The following is an 18,861-nucleotide window of genomic DNA, read 5'->3' on the forward strand; positions in this document are numbered from 1 at the left end:
GAAGTTTGGGATGTAGCTGCCATTAAATTGTAACCAGGTAGTTTAAGTAAGTTCCTATCAGAATATGCAATGTGTGTCTCTTGGAGACATAAAATATCAACGGGGTTTTGTTGAGTTAATTGAAATAGTTGAGCCCTTTTGTCTTTATGGTTGAGGCCTGCCACATTCCAGGTAGATAGACTTACTCTCCCCATGTATTAGCTTGAAGAGCTAGCCCAAAATGCTTAGAGCCGTCGTTTTCTTTTAGATGCATAGTACGGTTTTGCTTTGTTTTAACTTTTCTGCAGCTTTTGCTCCCTATATAGTATAGATTATGACTGATTTTGCCAATTTTTTTTTTTTTTGGTTCCCCCCCTTCCCTCCCCCCCTCCTCAGCCCCCTCCCCCAGGCCTTCCCCCAGGCCTTCCCCCCCCCTCCCCCCACACTCCACCCTTTGAGGCATGTAGACTCTCACTAGAGTCTAAAGTGATGGGGAGACACCCTGTGACCGTGCCTGGGCTTTAGTTCTAAAGACTTCAAATTACTCGTGTGTAGACTAATGGAAGGGTATGTAAAGAAAAAAAAAAGGAAATATGCAAAATTATAAAAAAATAATCATCCTAGAACTACACGGTACCCAGTGGCTAATACGTAGAACCCATAAATGCTGGAAGAAAAAGAATGCTTAGTAACAATAACAGATTATTATGCCAGATTATAGAGCATACAGCATATTCAAATCGTATTCAAAGCGAAATAACCAGAGAAAGAGAAAGAAGAAGGAAGAAAAAGGAAAAAAAAAAGGGGTTAAAGTTGAAATATGCGTATAATTTTCTGAGTTGTTGATCAACGTCGCATAAAGAATTCATTAAAGAACGATATAATGTCTCAAAAATTAGCTCAGGCTATCTAAAAAAGCCTTCGCTTTGATCTCGGAAGAAACATTTTTTACCTGACCATTATACATCACTTTAAGTGTGGCTGGGTTATTCAAATAAACCTTAGCTTTTTTGTCCAAAAAAGGTTTAATTAGCTGCCGAAGACGCCATCTACGCTCCACAGTTGTATGACAGAAGTCCGGCCTGACAAAATATGAGATATCACCACGAATCCGATGGGCCTCAGGTCTCGCTTTCTCCGCAATAGTTTGTCGTAGCAAAAAGTTTCCGAAATAGACCAGGATTGCCCTAGGATATTTGCTCTGCGAGTTGGCAGAACGAAGTGTAGCAGGGGTTCTATGAACACGTTGGATTTCCAGTTCCCAGTTCCATGAAGATAACTCCGGGAAATATCTTTAAAAAGTTGAATCACAAAGCCACGTATGTCGCCCCCTTCACTTTTTTCGGGTATTCCCAGGACTCGGAGATTGTTACGGCGCATACGATTTTCCATTTGCTCAAGCTTCCATCTTACATCAGTCATCTCAGCGTCATGGGCATCAACCTGCTCTTTCACCACAGTTGCTTCAGCCTCGATACCCACAATTCGATCTTCCATATCCGACATTCTGGCATTAGATGCTGCCACTGTTTTTGAAAGTTTACGTACCACTCCTTGTACCTTTTGAAGAGCTTGCTGGGCTTTCCGACCATCCTTAGACGTTTGTTCTCTGTGAGATGCGATTGCCTGCAACACCGTATCCATTACCGAAGTTAAGGTAGTGTCTTGTTCCTTTAAAGAAGAAGAGGGTCCATGAGAGCTAGAAGCTGATGCGGGAATGCCATCCCGATAGGGGCCTGCTGGATTATGGTGGCTTCTCTTTTTTTTGATCACTGTGTGTCTTCCAGCTGTGGCTTCGCCCAATAGCTCATCCGCATCACTATCTTGGGTGCTGGTGCTAGAGCCAGTATGCAAATCGGAAAGGGAATCTAAGTCAGAGTCTAAATCATGATGCCAGCCTGGATCCTCACGGCCCTCGGAGATAGTGTAGAATTCAAGCGGCTCCAGGTCTGTGTCAGACGCAATTCCGACTCCACCTGCGTAATCCAGCCCAAGCAGTGTTGGTTCTCCAACATTTCCTTCACCAGTTGGTGCAGAGATGCCTTGTGATTGAGCAGGAGTTTGCGTTATAGGGGGTGATGTTAGTTTACCCTCCTCGCTGCCCGGATTTGACAATGACAGGTGACTTTCAGGCTGGGGATCCGTGGGTATGTTTGTTGCATCACTTGTGTTGTTTAAACCATTAGTAGAGGCCACTGTATTAGCAGAAAATGGTGTAGGCTCGACTATAGCACATATTTCTTCTGGCGATTGCTGTTGTGGCTGTGCGGTGGTAATTATAAGATTTACCGCTGCCACCGGCGCCTCGGTGAGTCCCCCAAGCACTTCTGGCACTTCTTGCACTTCTTGCACATCTGCAGTTATCAGTGAAGGTAATGGCGATAGTAGTGAGTCAGGTAAGGTTGCAGCAGTGTCTGACTGCGTGGAGCCTATTGAAGGACTCAGAGCCGCCAGTGCTTCAGACCCAGCCTCCGCAGCTGGCGAATCCGCGCCGGGGAGCACCGCAGGAGTTACTAGCGGAGCAGCAATCGGCGCTCCGCTTGTTGCGTGTGATTTGGAGAGGAAGGGAGCGGCTGCGGCTCCGGCCGGCGTTCCGCGAAGAAGGTCCATCACAGAGGGTCCCGGCCCTGGAATACCAGGGTTTCTCGTAGCTCTTGGTTGCTTTTGGCGAAGTTGGAGCTGGGCTTGCCCCCCATCAGAGACGGCAGTTTTGTCGGTTAATGACCCTGCGCGCCTAGCAGCAAGTTTTTGATCTCGACGCGCTTGCTTGGCTGCACGGGTTTTTGAGGCGGTTGTCACCGCCGGAGCAATCTTTGGAGCCATCGATGCCTTCACGGGGGGAGAATCCACACCAGGAGCACAGATGGCGGCGGCACACTAGTCCGCTGTGAGACACTCTCCCGTGCCTGAGCTAGATGAACGGACTAGTGGAGAGGACTAGAACTCGCATTACCCATGAAGGCATCGAGATAGTGTGGTAATAGCTGGCACTGCTAGGACGAAAGCTTCAGAAAAATATTCTAGCCACGCAATGGTTTAAAAAGATGTATAATGAGCTGCGCCTGCTCTAAAACATTCAGAGACTCCTCACCCTTACCTGAGCAGCCACGCTCACGGCTTCAGCACATCGCGCTAGCACTTGGCCTCACGGTGCTAAGGCTCTCCGTTCGGATTCACCATCAATCCTGTGCTTCTTTCTGCACTTCTCTTGCCTCTTTCTGTACCCCTCTTGCTTCTTTCTATACCTCTGGTGCTTGTTTCTGAACTTCTCTTGCTTCTTTCTGCACATCTCTTGATTATCTCTGCACCCCTCCTGAGCTCTTTCTGTACCCCTCTCCCCTCTTTTTGCACTACTCTTGCCTCTTTCTGTACCACTCCTGCCTTTTTCTGCTGTTCTCTTGCCTCTTTCTGCACCCTACTCCCCTCTTTCCACATCTCTCATTCCTCTATCAGCACCCCTGTTCCCTCTTTCTGCACCTCTCTTGCCTCTTTCAGCAACTCTCTTTCCTCTTTCTGCAGTTTTCTTACCTACTTTTGTACCTCTGGTGCTTTTTTCTTCACTTCTATTGCCTCTTTCTGCACTCCTTCAGCACCCCTGTTGCTTCTTTCTGTACTTCTTCTCATTCTTACTGTACCTTTCTTTCTTCTTTCTGTACCCCTCTTGCCTCTTTCTGTATTCCTCTTCCCTCTTTCTGCACTTCTCTTGCATCTTTAAGTACCCCTCTTGCTTCTTTCTGTACCCCTCTAGCCTCTATTTATACCCCTCTTTCCTCTTTATGTACCTCTCTTGCCTCTGTCTGTACCTGTGTTCCCTCTTTCTGCACCTCTCTTTCCTGTGTTCTGCAGATGTCTTGCCTCTTTCTGTAGTTCTCTTGCTGCCTTCTGCACCTCTGTTGCTTCTTTCTTCACTTCTCTTGTTTCTTTCTGCACAACAATTGCTTCTTTCTATACCTCATTTGCCTCTTTCTGCACCTCTGTTTGTTCTTTCTGCTCTTCTCTTGCTTCTATCTGTACCCCTACTGCATGTTTCTATACCTCACTTGCCTCTTTGTGCACATCGCTTGCGTCTTTCTGTACCTCATTTGCCTCTTTCCGTACTTCGCTTGCCTTTTTCAACATTTCTGATGCTTCTTTCTGTACTTCTTTTGACTCTTTCTGTACCCCTCCTGCTTCTTTCTGTACTTCTCCTGCTTCTTTCTGCACCTTTCTTTCTCTTTCTGGACTTCCATTGCCTCTTTCTACATTTCTTTTGCTTCTTTCTTCTTCCTACACCCCTCTTGCCTCTTACTGCACCCCTCTTTTCTGTTTCTGTACCTCTCATGCCTATTTCTGCATCTCTGTTCTTTCATTCTGTACTTCTCTTTCTTCTTTCGTCACCCTTCTTGCATCTTTATGTAGCCCACTTCCCTCTTTCTGTAACTCTCTTGCCTGTTTCTACAACTCTCTTGCCTCTTTCTGCACCCCTCTTCCCTCTTTCTGCACCTCTCGCCTCATTCTGCAGTTCTCTAACATCTTTCTGCACATCTGTTGCTTCTTTCTGCAACCCTCTTTCTGTATCTCTTTTGCTTCTTTCTGTACTTCTCTTGGTTCTTTCCACACTTTTCTTGCTTCTTTCAGCAAGTTATATAAATATAAAATATATACATATATCGATAATTTAAAATTAAAAGATTTTTTTTTATAATTAATTAAAACATTAAACTAATAAAACAAAATTAAAAAGTACATTTCACAATACAATATATACAACAGTAGGGAAAATGTTGGATAGCGAAATAATAAAATTAACTATTCCAACTCCAATGAGTGCAACAGTAGGGAAAGTGTTGGATAGCGAAGGGGTAAAAATTACTATTCCCACTCCAAAGAGTGCAACAGTAGGGAAAGTGTGCGGTGGGGTAAAATTTACTATTCCCACTCCTTTGAGTGCAAAAGTAGGGTAAATGTTGATAGTAGAAGAATTACATTTACTAATCCAACTCCAGTGAGTGCAACAGTAGGCAAAATGTAGGATAGCGTAGGGGTAAAAATTACTATTCCCACTCCAGTGAGTGCAACGGTATGGAAAGTGTTGGATAGCGGAGGGGTAAAAATTATTATTCCCACTTTAGTGAGTGCAACCGTAGGGAAAGTATTGGATAGTGGAGAGGTAAAAATTACTATTCCCACTCCAGTGAGTACAACAGGAGGGAAAGTGTTGGATAGCGGAAGGGTAAAAATTACTATTCCCACTCCAACGAGTGCAACAGTAGGGAACAGTTTGGATTGTGGAGAGGTAAAAATTACTATTCCCACTCCAGTGAGTGCAACAGTAGGGAAAGTATTGGATAGCAGAGAAACAAAAATTACTAATAACATTTAAACAAATAAAAAAAATCTTAAAAATAAAAACACAATATTTTAAATATATACAAATAAATATATTTAACATATAAAAAGAACACATATAATGTTATTTACATATAACAAAGAGGTACACATATGATATAAAAAATGAATAAATACATTTATAAACTTTATATAAAAGGAGCAAATATTCACTGCACATTGTTTAAACCATAAATGTATGTATCTTATTTCCTACCATACAACACCACACCAATAAAAAAACATCAACATTTGTATTTAAATGTATTTCCATAATTAACATAATATTTAATGAATTTAAATTATATTATTTATAAAAAAAGATAATAAACATTCATTGAGTACACATTCTTTACACTATAATATCCACACCTCACACCAAAAATTATTTACACAATTACTATACCTAATTACTAATGAATTAATTAAAATTAATTAACAACTAATTAATTATTCATCAATAACAAATACATTCATTCCGACTATTCCCACCATGTACACCTATGAACACAACAACACACACCTACAATTAATTACACAATTACCATAATTAATTAACAATTAATTAACTAAAATTAATTAACAACTAATTAATAATTCATCAATTACAAATAAATTACCTCCCACCCTTCACACATTCAATTAATTAAAATTATTTAACAACTAATTATTAAACAAGTATTAATAAATTAATTTACACATTTAACACTATAACATCACAATTAAACAAATATCATTAATTACAAATTATTCAATACTTTTTATATAATTAAATTACTTCCCACCCTATTCCCCTATAAACACACAATCCACTACGGAACTAAATATGCAAATTTCAAATACAAATAAATCAATAACTACTATAAATAATCAATTACTTTTATATAATTAAATTACTTCCCACCATATTCCCTATAAATCCACAACCCACTATGGAACTAAAACACAAAATTCAATAAAATAAATATTAATAACTACTATAAATAATCAATACATTTTATATAATAAAATTACTTTCCACCTTATTCCCCTATAAACATACAACCTGCTACGGAACTAAAAACACAAAATTCAAGAAAAAAAATATTAACTACTAAAACTTTAACATATATAATAAAAATACAAACTATTCTTATACAAAAAAACAAACATTGCACACATATAAATGATACACTAAAATACATAACATTAATATAAAAAATCGATATTTTTACCGAATATATTTTTACAAACAATATTAAACACTTCGATATTTTTTAAATCAATATTATTTACCTACAGTACCTAAAGACGGTATTCTTGACCAGGAGGACTTTTATGTCGATATTCCTAACCCACAATATTTTTACCACAATATTTGTGCAATTCGATATTTCAACCTCAATATTCTATCTCTGCACTGGCAAATGCTAACACTAAGGTTGCAAGAACTAACAAGTGTGGAGTTGCGTACAGGGCAGCTCTCATTACTTTGACGAAATGCCATTGTTAATCATGGAGCCAGCTACCATAAAGATACTATTGCTCACTCTATAAAAAGAAACATCTATTTAAAGGCTCACAAACATATTGTAGTTATTTCTAATATACACATGTCCGACCATGGATAATTATAGACACATTTTAGCCCTTGCAAGGTGTTTGGAAAGTACTATATAAATATCCATGACATAGTTTAATCATGTTTTTGAATATGATTGTGACACAGGAAATGTTATTATTTCAACCATCTTTTCTCTTGAAAATATAGGATAGCATGTACATCATCAAACAAATTTCAATATAATTTGCAGCCAAATTAAAAACTCAATGCATTTCTAAATATGTTGCCTTTTTCTTCAGGTCCTATTATAAGTTACCATTCTAGCCAGGATACTTTCTAATTTGGAGTATATTCAGTAATACTACTTTGCGTATTTAAAAATGCGATTTACAATTCTCTGGCTGTAAAGCCCCACGTCTTTTCTGTATTGAGATCTCTGCTTCCGGTAAAAGTATGGGATTTAGTAGTAGATGTGGGATGGACAAGGTGGAGTAGTGGGAACATTTGGAATAATTACTACATAATAGGTGAGGTTAGGGAAATTGAAGGTAAAGTTAATACAAAACACACCCACTCATAAAAATAAGATGATTGCAATTCGCAAAATACACTTATAACTCTGCTATGCTAATATTACTGTTTATAAATATTATAAATAGTTTGGAACTCTTATCATACCAAATTCATCTTTGTATAACTAGATTTTGTTAGACCTGGCATCTTTAAGTGTGTTTCCCCTGAGTTTTTGCGTTCGGACCTCCCGGTTTTTACTCTGTTTCTGCTGGCATAATGGTTCTGCACACTTTTCTCACTGTTGACCAGTGGTAAAGTGCAAGTGTTCTTGTGGTGAAATGGATTATGGATTGGTGTTTCCATCATTGGCTAATTTGATTTATGTGTCAGTCCCTAGTAAAGTGCGCTGCGGGTGCCAGGGCCTTGTAATCAAATGCTGTTGGTGGGCTGCAGCACTGGATTGTGCCACCCACCCAAACTGCCCGCAAATGTAACTTTGGCCTACCATTGCAGAGCCGGTGTGCAGTCTGCTACTGCCATGTCGACTTGGCAAGTGCACACACTTGCCAGGCCCTAACCTTCCCTTTTCATACATGTCAGTCACCCCTAAGGTAGGCCCAAGGTACCCCTGTGGGCAGGGTGCAGTGTATGTGAAAGGTAGGACATGCCCTGGTGTGTGTGGCATGTCCTGATAGTGAATTACAGCCCATTTCGTTTTTCACTATTGCAAGGCTATCTGTTCCCCATAATACAGAATGGGAAGTTTGTTTACACCATCTTATAGACATAACTAGCCCTGGGAACTGGGTAGGTAAATCATGTTTAGTACCCCTGAACAGAGAATCTAAAGATGCATCCTTTAGTGAGGGTGATTTTTACATTCTGTGGTCCATGAAGTAAGCCGCTGATGCTTACTTCATGGATCACAATGCTTTGGGGTAACACACTGATAGGACGAGCAGTGTGCGACCATTGGATTTTCATTTATTTTTAGGCTCCCTTGAGCCGGTGGGGCTGACGAGCTCATGGTTTTACGCACCTGCGTGCCACGAGCGGTACCGGACCTGAGAACATTTTTTGGCAGCCTACGCAGCAACCCTACACACATGCCTAATCCCTGCTGATGAGAGGTAACAACCTCGAAACACATGTCCAGGGATGGCCAACGCGACTGTGATTTTTTGCTCGACTCTGGCAGAGGCGCACCCGCTGATGCTCACTTCATGGACCACAATGCTTTGGGTTAACACGCTGATAGGACGAGCAGTGTGCGACCATTGGAGTTTCAACTTTAGGAAATCAGTTCTAAAACTACTTTCATTAAATAGTTAGAATAATACAACCTTGGCAAGTTGCTGGATTTACTTCAACTATTATTTTCAAAACATAACCTATTGTTTTAGCTCACACTCCTGTCAAAAGATAGACTTTATTAATGTTAAATAAAGCCTTCCTATGTTAGCCTATAGAGCTAATGCACTACAATGGGGAAAAACTAAATTGGCGGTTTGACCCTCATCAGGGGATATAAAACATCCCTTATAATGTCCCTGATTATTTTAACATGGCACCTTACCCTTGAGGGAACCCAGAACATACCTTAGGGGTGCATTATATGCGGAAATAAGGTAGTTTACCTTTAATTCCAAAATCAAATGTGGACATAGTTTTAATTTAATAGCAGCCTGCCATTGCAAGGTTGGCTTTTAAAATGGCATCAGGCACCACAGTGTGCACATATAGGTGCATTAAATCTACTAGGCCTCCAAACCTACTTGCCCTACCATATAATGGGGGTTTACAGGTAGGTTGTCAGTACTGATTGTCATTATATTATACCTAATTGCCATATACCTTTTAAACAGAACACTAGCCCTGTGCCTGGTTAGCAGAGCCCAGGGCACAATCAGAATCAGTAACTACCAGTGTCAGTCGGAAAATGGGGCAAAAGGATGACTTTGTCACATTGAGTTTGATATTTCTGTGTTGCTTTCCTCCAAGGAACTTGCCTAAATTGAGCTACTCAGATAACTAGTCTCTTTTTAACCACAGCTTGCAATTTGCATACATATTGCTCAGCATATCACCACAACGGTTCATTGTGAATCTCCAGATATGAGAATCCATAACCCAAGAGAGTGTCCTTATGATTTCTGATACATTGAGAGACATTCTGTAAGCAAAGTGGTCACTAATCAAGTTTTGGAAGAAAACTACCATTTGCGCCCAAAGTGGGACGGAAATGTGTATGCAAATCACATGTGTGCGCTCTTGCAATCTATGAAAGGTGATACTTTCCACAAATCACAGAAGCAGATAGCTCTGGTATACTTTTTTTGCTCCTAGGAATGTGGAATAACATGAGCTATTGGCGCGTTATTCTCATTTTCAAGCTGTCAAACTTGTAATCAATTCAATCTGTGCACTTGCTTATTTGCGAGCCCTTCAACCACAGAAATTAGTGGGTGTATGATTTGCATCCAATATTTGCAGTTCTGTCACTATCAGGCCCGGTGTTTGATCTATGTAAAAATAATAAACCCATTAAAAGGAATCCCCCTTATCGCGACCCTAAAACAGAGACACAATTACTACCATTTTATTGCTTATGCTTGTCAAAATTGCTTCTTTTACTTCAGGGTGGGTTGGAACACATGCTCATCCAATTTCACACTTATCTGTGTATGTCACATCTGATTTCTCCAGTGGGGGCTGATGGCCTTTAAAAGTGCTGGGGCATAATCTTTTGCTTGAATTCCATTGAGTGAGACTGACTTCTCATTGGGTTCGAAGGGCTTACTCAGTCTACTTTGACTCACTCACTCTTATTCGGTCTCACTCTGACTCAATCATTTAGTCTCACTTATTATCAATTAGTCTAACTCAATTTCATTAATTCTCATTAAGCCGCACTCATTCTCAATCAATCTCACATTGACTCGCCTATCACTGAATCTCACTCTTATTCCCCTAGTCTCACACAGTCTCACTGACTTACCTTGCTACATGTTCTGTTTGAACTCTTGTCCTTTCAGCTTCTGGTGCTGAGGCATGAAACTAAAACCACAAACTTTCTCAGTCACAGATTTGAGTTTTAGTCTCTGCTCTTTCACCCAACCCAATCCCCAACTCTGTGGCAAGTTGGGAAAGGGTGGGGTGAAACGCTGATTGGCGCGTAGTGACAGGCACTGCAGGGTTAATCTGTAGTGCCCATGACAACCTTTAGCTGTGAAATCCAGCATGCCACAAATGGGGAAGGCACAGAGGTGTGCCAAGAACCAAGAACAGGGATGGAATTCCTCGAGCCCTGGTGATCTCTCTGGTGCAGGGGTTTTGTACACCTGTATCAACCATCTGACAGATATATTTGCTGGACAAATGGGCCAGACAAATAAAGGGGTTTAGCCCCTGAGCCCATTAAGAAGAGCCACCACTGGATTCACCCCTCACTCCCTCCCAAATATATTTAAGGTTATGGTTTTCTTGATAATTAGTGTGAAATTATGTCCTTTTTGGTTTAGGGGTAGTTTCTAATAATGTCTTACGTGAGTTGTTGTCTACTGCTGACTTCAATTAAATATTTAGAGCCCTTTCTATCAGTTTTTTGCACATTTTTAGTTCTTGTTCTTTCTCTGGTCATAAGTTTATGTTTACATTCTGAACAGGTTCTCAATTGAGTTGTACCAGAGGCTCCTGGGCATGGTGTTTGCCCTAGAAGAAATTAATAAGGATCCTGTTCTTTTACCCAATGTCACACTTGGATTCTGGATGTATGACTCTTGCCTGGTGATGGCACGTGCTTTGGAAGGAACATTGTGGATGCTAACAGGGCAAGCAGCAATTGTTCCAAACTACCAATGTATGAAATCCCACCTACTAACTGCAATCATTGGAGATGCAATGTCTCTCTCCAGTGTTGCCATGGCTCGAGTTTTGGGGGTGCACAGATACACACAGGTAAGGTTCTGCACACATTATTGTTCCTATTGTACTGTACCATCAGGAGGATCATAGCATTTAATTGACAAGTATTTCCAGGTGCTGAAGATCATCATTTCAGGATTGTCTAGACTGTAGATTACAGAATGACCCCCTGATAAAAGGGTGCACGTTAGATATTAGTAGAGAAACATACAAGATATAGTTCAATCATTTGGGGAATTGTTTGCCCTGGAAGTTGAGGATCAAACAGATAACATCACTATGTCCTGAAGAAGAAACCCATTGTTACATAGGCTCAGGATGTATGACATCACAACGCATGCTTTTACATCGCATGCTTTTACATCGCAAGTTTTACAACGCATGCCTTTACAACGCATTGTGTTGAGGGTGCTGGATAGTGAATAGTTTAATTGACTATTCCAACTCCAGTCCGCGTGGATAGTAGGGAAGGTGTTGGATAGTAAATTAAATCTATTCCCTATCCTAGAGCGCCCCCCAGCGCAATGCGTTGTAATGGTTTGCGTTGTAAAAGTTGCGATGTAAAAGCACTGCATGGTAAAAGTTGCGTTGTAAAGGATGTTTCCCATAGGCTCATGACCAAGCCGTGATTATCTATGGTATATAAATGGTCTCCCGCAGATGGTCATAGTTTAACTTTGTTTATGACAATGGTTTGGACCAGGGAACATTTCCTGTTTCAGAGAATCATCACACCCCATGAACATTGGATATCATGGACATTATCTTTATAAACATAACATGATTTGAAGTCACAATAGGAATTCTTCAAGGAATTGTAAATGATGTTGTCTTCTTCATTGAGGAGTACTTGCTCTTCTGTATTGTTCTCGGTTTTATGACATTTCAACGCAAACAACAAAAACAAATCTCTGTCTCAGTATATTTTTTTCGTATGAGCTATGTATTGCAGAACAGAACACCTGCATGTATTTTGTCATTTAAAGTATTGTTGAAGAGTCTGCAAATACAAGTTTTTAATGTATTCACCTCATAGATAAAGCATTCAGACAGCTCATACCCAGAAGCAGGTTTCATGATTTAACTATGTTTTTTATGATTTCACTTGCACACCCTACAACTTTTCTATCCTATCCAAGGATTTGTGTTGTTTAAATCTTTTGCAAAGGTCTCTAAAGACTCTACAATTTGGCATGGCTTACAAAATGTTGCACGTTGGGTCATCAGCCTAGAAGCCGCGTCAATGTATGTTACCTCTATCCTTTTAGTTTAAAGGTCTTTTTTATTGAGGTTAACTCAATGTAATAAGAACAATAAGAAGTACACAGTACGACCTGAAGTCATGTTCAATCATAATCAGTGGTACATTAAACATCAAAAACCCCAGTCTCCCCACCCACTCTTCAATAATTCACAGATCAACATTATTATATATCGATCATGGCCCCAGAAACCATGTCCGTTTCTTGCTAGAGGGGTAGGTAGATCACCTCAGTAGCTATTCCACTTCTCCCATTTTTGTTTCCACTTATTAGGGTTTCTTGTGCTTTCATAGATCACTCTCTCTGCCAGCATTCACCAATCCATATCATGCTTCCAGTCACTCATTTGAGGTGCCAGGTCAGCTCTCCACATCCTTGCAATGTTGCGCTTAGCCACCATTAATCCCAGTGTCAACCATATCTGGTCTATACAGGTGAGGTTAGTTCCCCCCCTAGATATTCACAAGGAACCACTTTGCAGAGGCCTCCTCATCGTCATTTAAACAAGATATCACTGATCCCCAGTAGCGTTGAATAACTGGGCAACTCCATAGCATTTGGAAAAATGTCTCATCTTGACTAGCACAGAGTGCGGACAATGCCCTTCCATCTGTACCATCGAAGTACATGCATAATAACAAAGGTGTAAAATCTTTAGCTGGACCAGACGGAACCATTACCTTATAGATACCTCCCTAAGGGACGCCAGGGTCTCTGGCCCATCGTCATTCTCTAAGCTCTCGAGGTCTTCCTCCCAGTGCTTGCTTACGCTGGATAGGGTATCAGGTGAGGTAATAATTAATTTGTGATGGGTAAGGGATATAGCCTTTTTGGGCATACGGTCACCTCATAGACTATCCTCGATTGGAATGGGTCAGCTGGCTCCTGGCCCCTTAGCAGCACCCCCTGCAGTGCATGCCATATTTGCAAATATCAGTAGGCATCAGTGGGTGCTAGTTGATATTCTCTTTGAAGGTCAACAAACGGGATCATCCCTACCTGCCTCCACATGTCCCCCACCCTGGATAACCTAATCAGGTCCCATTTATCAATGCCTTTCTGTGTTGCCAGTGTGCCCATCTGAGCAGTGCCTCATAAAGGAGTGGCTCTTGTGAGCTTAGCTCGGCAGCCCAGAGTGCCCAGCTCTGTGTGCCGGAGGGCAAGTGTGACCGCAGTGGGTATCGGGAGAGGCCTGCTATGCGTCCCTCAACAGATATACCTGAGTTAGCCTCCAGGCTGCATAACCAATCTATCCATTTGATAGGCAGGTTCTTCCCCTGGGAGGGGTACCCATTGGTTGATGGTGACAAGCTGTGATGCCCAATAATATTTTTGTATGTCAGACAGGGCGATTCCACCATCGTACCAGCCCCTTGCCAGTTTTTTATAGCTAATCTTGCTGGATATCCATCCCAGAAGAGGGTGAGAATTTCACCTTCAATTGCTTGAAAGTAGGAAGGCAGGACTGGGCAGAACGCATTCTGGAGTACATAAAGAAAAAGTGGTAGTGCCGTTTTGAATAGGGCATCCTTCCCCAGTAATGACAGTGGGAGATTTCTCTAATGCTGAAACTCCCTGCAAAGTTGGAAAGGGGAGGCTCCAGATTGTGAGTTTGAAAGGTGCCTGGGTCTCTGTTATTATAGATCCTGAAGTAACAAAAGACATTGGTGGCAACACAGGCTGCAGATTGGGCAGACTAGGCATGTAGCCGTGCAAAAGATAAATCAGGGATTTAGTCCAGTTAATTGTGTAACCAGAATAATGACCAAATAGAGTGAATATATGAATTATTCTTTCTATTGTGTAGACCGGGTCAGAGACATACAGTAATATGTAGTCTGCTTATAACAAGATCGTTTCTACCCAGTCATCAGTACATCTTAGTCCTTTTATCAGGAGATTGCACCTAATCCAGGTCGCAAAGGGCTCCAAAACCTTGCAAAGATTAAGGGTAGAGTGGGCATCCCTGTCTTGTACCTTGTTCACAGTTATTTGGGCCAGGGGGTCAGTGTAGAAGAGATGTATCCATGTCACAAAGCATGGTCCCGAAGCTTAGTTTAGAGAGCACTGCAAACATCAAGGGCCATCCAATGATGTCAAAAGACGTGTGAGCATCTAGTGAAAGCACCAGGGCATCCTCACAGATCTCATCTACTCCACCCAGAAAGCCATGTAGATTAAGAGGTGTTTCACCCAGGCTTGAAGCCAGATTGCTCCAGATTAATCACTTGGATTATTTGCGATGCTAATAGTTTTGCTGGAATTTTAGCTTCCATGTTGAACAGTGAGATTGGTCTGTACGAGTCGCAATCACCAGGTGCTTTGCCCTCTTTATATATGACAACTATAGTAGCCAGTCTTTGGTCTCTGGGCAAAAATACCTATTCTGCGGCTTTCCAGAAACATATGAAAGCGGTGGGGGGCAATCTTTAAGGCCGAGAGTTTGTAGAGCTCTACCTCAAGTAAGCTACGACCCCGTTGTCAAACACTGTTCTCAATTAAAACAGTACGCTCCGTAGGCAGAAACTGTAGAATATAAATCTCAGCAAGGATATTTACGTTTTACTTTAGTCACAGGGTTCGCGCTGTATTATCCTAATGCGGCTAGGGAATGTACCGTTAAAAGAGTTTACAATGAATTGGAATAACTGACAATGCTACAGGTATATGCAATTTGTGTAATGGAGGAGTGCATAATTTATTACATGTACTGTTTGTATGCCCAAACTCAACTCTGGGAGAGGCAGACATTGGTATTTAAAGCCCATCTGTTTAAGATATAATATATCCACAGTACAAGGTCTTATAATGCTCAATAAAAAGCCATCTAATTAATATGATTGTCATAATTTGTTTCCTTTTTTAAAGAGTTTCTTGAAAATCTTTTAAAATAGATACATTATAACTGGTTTTATAAAGAATATTAAATTGTATTTTAACTATTTGTTGACCTCAGTAGAGGTCTACATGAAATTAAATAAAAATCTTGAATCTAGAGCTTTTCTGGTATGCCATTAGGGCTCACTGCTTTGCTGGGATTAAAGTAAAAAATTGCCTGTATTATCTCGGCTTCTGCTGTTTTTTGTTCTAGAATCTCTTTATTTGAGTGTGAGAGGCAGGGAAGGGGTATGTCAGTCAGTAATTCAAATGATTCTTAAGCAGTGGTAGTTTGTGTCTGGGCATAGAGGTGTTTGTAATAAGTAACAAAGGTATCAGCAATTCCATGCCTGTCCTTAATTCACTTTCCCCCTTCGCCCTGTGCCTCAAGTGCCCACCATTTTGCACTCTCCTTTCTATCCAGCCATGCCAAGAGCTTACCGGCTCCATCTCCCACCTCAAGTAGGCTGTGTGTGATACTCCGGGATTGGCCCTAGTAGCTTCTGTAGCAGTGTCTTTATCCTCCCTCTGTTTCAGACTCAAGGTGTGGTATAAATCCCCTTGTCATTCTTCAGTGTGCTGAGTCTCATACTCAAGAATCTCTAGTTCCAGTGTTTCCAGATGGGCACGCTGTTCTTTTTGTATCCGCTATCAATGATAAACCTTATCCCCTTATAACTACCTTATTTACCTCCCATAGGGACTGGGCCGAGACTACAGATCATGCGAATACCTGGGACCTTCAGGTACCAGGAGCTAAGCACAATATGCACAGGACTGTCTCAAACAGGAAAACCATAGAACGCCCAGACTGGGAAATTATCTTAAATGCCCATGGCAAGGTAATGCACCTGTCTGAAATAAGGGGCTTGGTGGGATAAAGTAAAAGTGTAATATATTCTTGAGAAGCTACCTTGAACTCCCAAATGGAATATGTATTGTGGGGTTGTAGGTGAGCCATGGATCGACAAGACCCAGGACCCCCAAGAAGTTAGCCAGTGGTTTGCTGGAGGGCATTGGTCACAAAGGCCAGCTTCAAAGTCCCCTCCCAACAGCAGTTCACCATCTGGAAGGCAAAGGCGGAGCACACTTAGATCAGCAAAAGCCACTTCGTGGACCCTTGGGGGAACATACCCAGAGATAATGTTAACAGTCCGACCCTCCCATTTTCCTGAGAGATACAAATCACCCGTGAGTGTCAGGACAAGTGTTTTATACAGTGAGTGGTAGTGACTTACACTCTAGGATACCAACTCCATGTGATCCTGTCAAGTATCCTGCATTGGCAACCATTTTAGATCCCCACCTGTCAAGCATACACTAGGTTTTACCCTTTAGGTGTGTCTCTTGAATTAAGACCATGTCAAGGGAGTGTCTCTTAAGATATTGCAGTACAACTCCTCTCTTTATCTTGTCTCACATCCTGTTGACATTCCAGGGAATTATTTTAAAGTTAAGGGTCCCTAATGTGTCTGCCATTAATGCATGATGGGCAAAAGCATTGGGTAAGGTTGAATTCTGAGCTCAGATGCGGAGCCATAAGTTATTTGAGTGGGATAGTGCAATGAATTGTGAAACCACTGTCGTGGTTTTGAATGTCTTCAATTAGGGAGTGGGGTGGGACCCCACCTGATGGCCAGATGGGCCAAGAGTCGGACGAGAGTATAGAGTGATGATACAGCTGCTGGTCCACGCTAGAACATTATCATCATAGAATTGCAACATTAATAAAACAAAACAGTTAACAGATAACCCAATTTGAACCCCCCTCCGAGCCTCTTTGCATGGCGGACTTAATACTCTTTGCCCATAGTACAAACTTCAGGGGGCGGTGGTTGTTGCCAATTATTCACCCATTTGCCCCACCTATACTGAGACAGAAAAGAAAGGAGAAACTGTTACTAAAGGTATTTGCCAACACATCAATTGATATTGCCATTCATCATGACCCACTGTGGGGCATGGATTCAGTTGCCAGTACCTGCATGAGGAAGGCCTCCAGCATATACAATACCAGTTTCAGAACCAGCAGTTGTTTTTGATCTGTGAGTCATAGATCAAACTAGTTGCATTGTGGAACCAATATGCAAGACGGTAATTGTCGAGCAAAGATTTATCGCCATCACTTGTTTCCCGATTCCTGTGCTTTGTCCCAGGCAGCGGAATATTGTTGTTGTTATCCCGGCTTAGATCGATAACCAGCACCACCCGCCCCCCTGCAACCATCCAAAAAATCCCAAACCTTATTGGGTGCTGTAAAGTAGGAGGGTTTTCTGTCTGTACAACTCAGAATTTTGCATGGTAGATCATTGAGTACTTTATTTCACGATCTCTCAGGGCCCATTTGACTTCAAGGAAGCTGCGGTGCAGTCGCTGAACTCATTGGGTGAAGTCCACGAAGAAGGTGACTATGACATTTTCAAAGTGGATTGGGGCGGCAGTGTGAGCAGTCTATATTATGATGTCCTTGTCGCGATGTGAGCTAATATAGGACACAGAGGTATCCCTGGCTTCAGCGTGGTACCTGAGACTCGAGGGGTTCACTCATCAGAGAAATAATTGGAGAGGCCCCTGGGTTGTAATTGTTTGAGGATAAGATCTTCCACTAAGGGATCCACAGCAGGACCTTCGATCTTTCAAGGACGCATATTATGTGGAGGTTAATTTTTGTGAGCGACCTTCAAAATCTTCCAATATGTCCTCTAGGACAATTGCAGTCATTTTCAGGTCATTGACTTGGTCTTCAATTGCACAATGGTGTAATGATGCTTGCGTAGTGCGCAATCGTAGGGGAAAAAGACAGGGGGGCTTAATCCTGAGTCACTTCCGACAGTTTAACGCTGCTGGTGCATCATTTTCTCGACGTACTTGCAGCATGAATCTTGAATCTTGAACCACATTCATAAAGTGACAAATCTAGGCATATGCGTGACCTTGTAAAGCCCTTTGCCACATTATACCTGTGTCTGGTATGATGTATGCAGGGTGGGCATTCCCACGCAACAAAGCCTTGTAGGATTGGTGCAGTGAAGTCTTTCAGATTTCACTGCGACACTTCTAGGACACAACTGTGTCAAAACCTTAAGCCTGCCTCATGGCAGGCGTAAGGGTGACACAGTGCCATAGGGATAGGCTGGCCCCATGCAATGCTGGAGTTGCTTCATGCTTGCAACACAACAGTAGCAAATAATGACTTTAGCGCTGCCAGATACGTCAGGATTCCAAGCGTATCTGTCATTGATTGTGACATGGAGTGCCGCACATTGAATACGGCGCAACCATGGGGTCGCAAGGAGGGTGCAATGAAAAGTGTTGCAACGCTGTTTTCTTGCAGCAATGCAACACTTTTCATGAATGAGGCTCAGGAATGCGCTCTATTTTATTGACAGTGCATAT

At 41.6% G+C, this 18,861-nt stretch overlaps 1 protein-coding gene across 1 annotated transcript in view; it reads left to right on the forward strand.

The window, feature by feature from the left end:
* Positions 1-2,894: 2,894 nt before the first annotated feature.
* The window catches only part of LOC147678063 (extracellular calcium-sensing receptor-like), a 39,961-nt gene continuing 23,994 nt past the window's right edge, over positions 2,895-18,861 (forward strand). The window contains exons 1-3 of the mRNA XM_086945614.1: positions 2,895-2,956; positions 11,068-11,359; positions 17,803-17,907. Coding sequence (XP_086801740.1) covers positions 2,895-2,956; positions 11,068-11,359; positions 17,803-17,907 — 459 coding nt within the window. The remainder of the gene's footprint in view (positions 2,957-11,067; positions 11,360-17,802; positions 17,908-18,861) is intronic.

The sequence above is a fragment of the Lissotriton vulgaris genome, chromosome 12 (genome assembly GCF_964263255.1).
Source record: "Lissotriton vulgaris chromosome 12, aLisVul1.2, whole genome shotgun sequence".
Lineage (NCBI taxonomy): Eukaryota > Metazoa > Chordata > Amphibia > Caudata > Salamandridae > Lissotriton > Lissotriton vulgaris.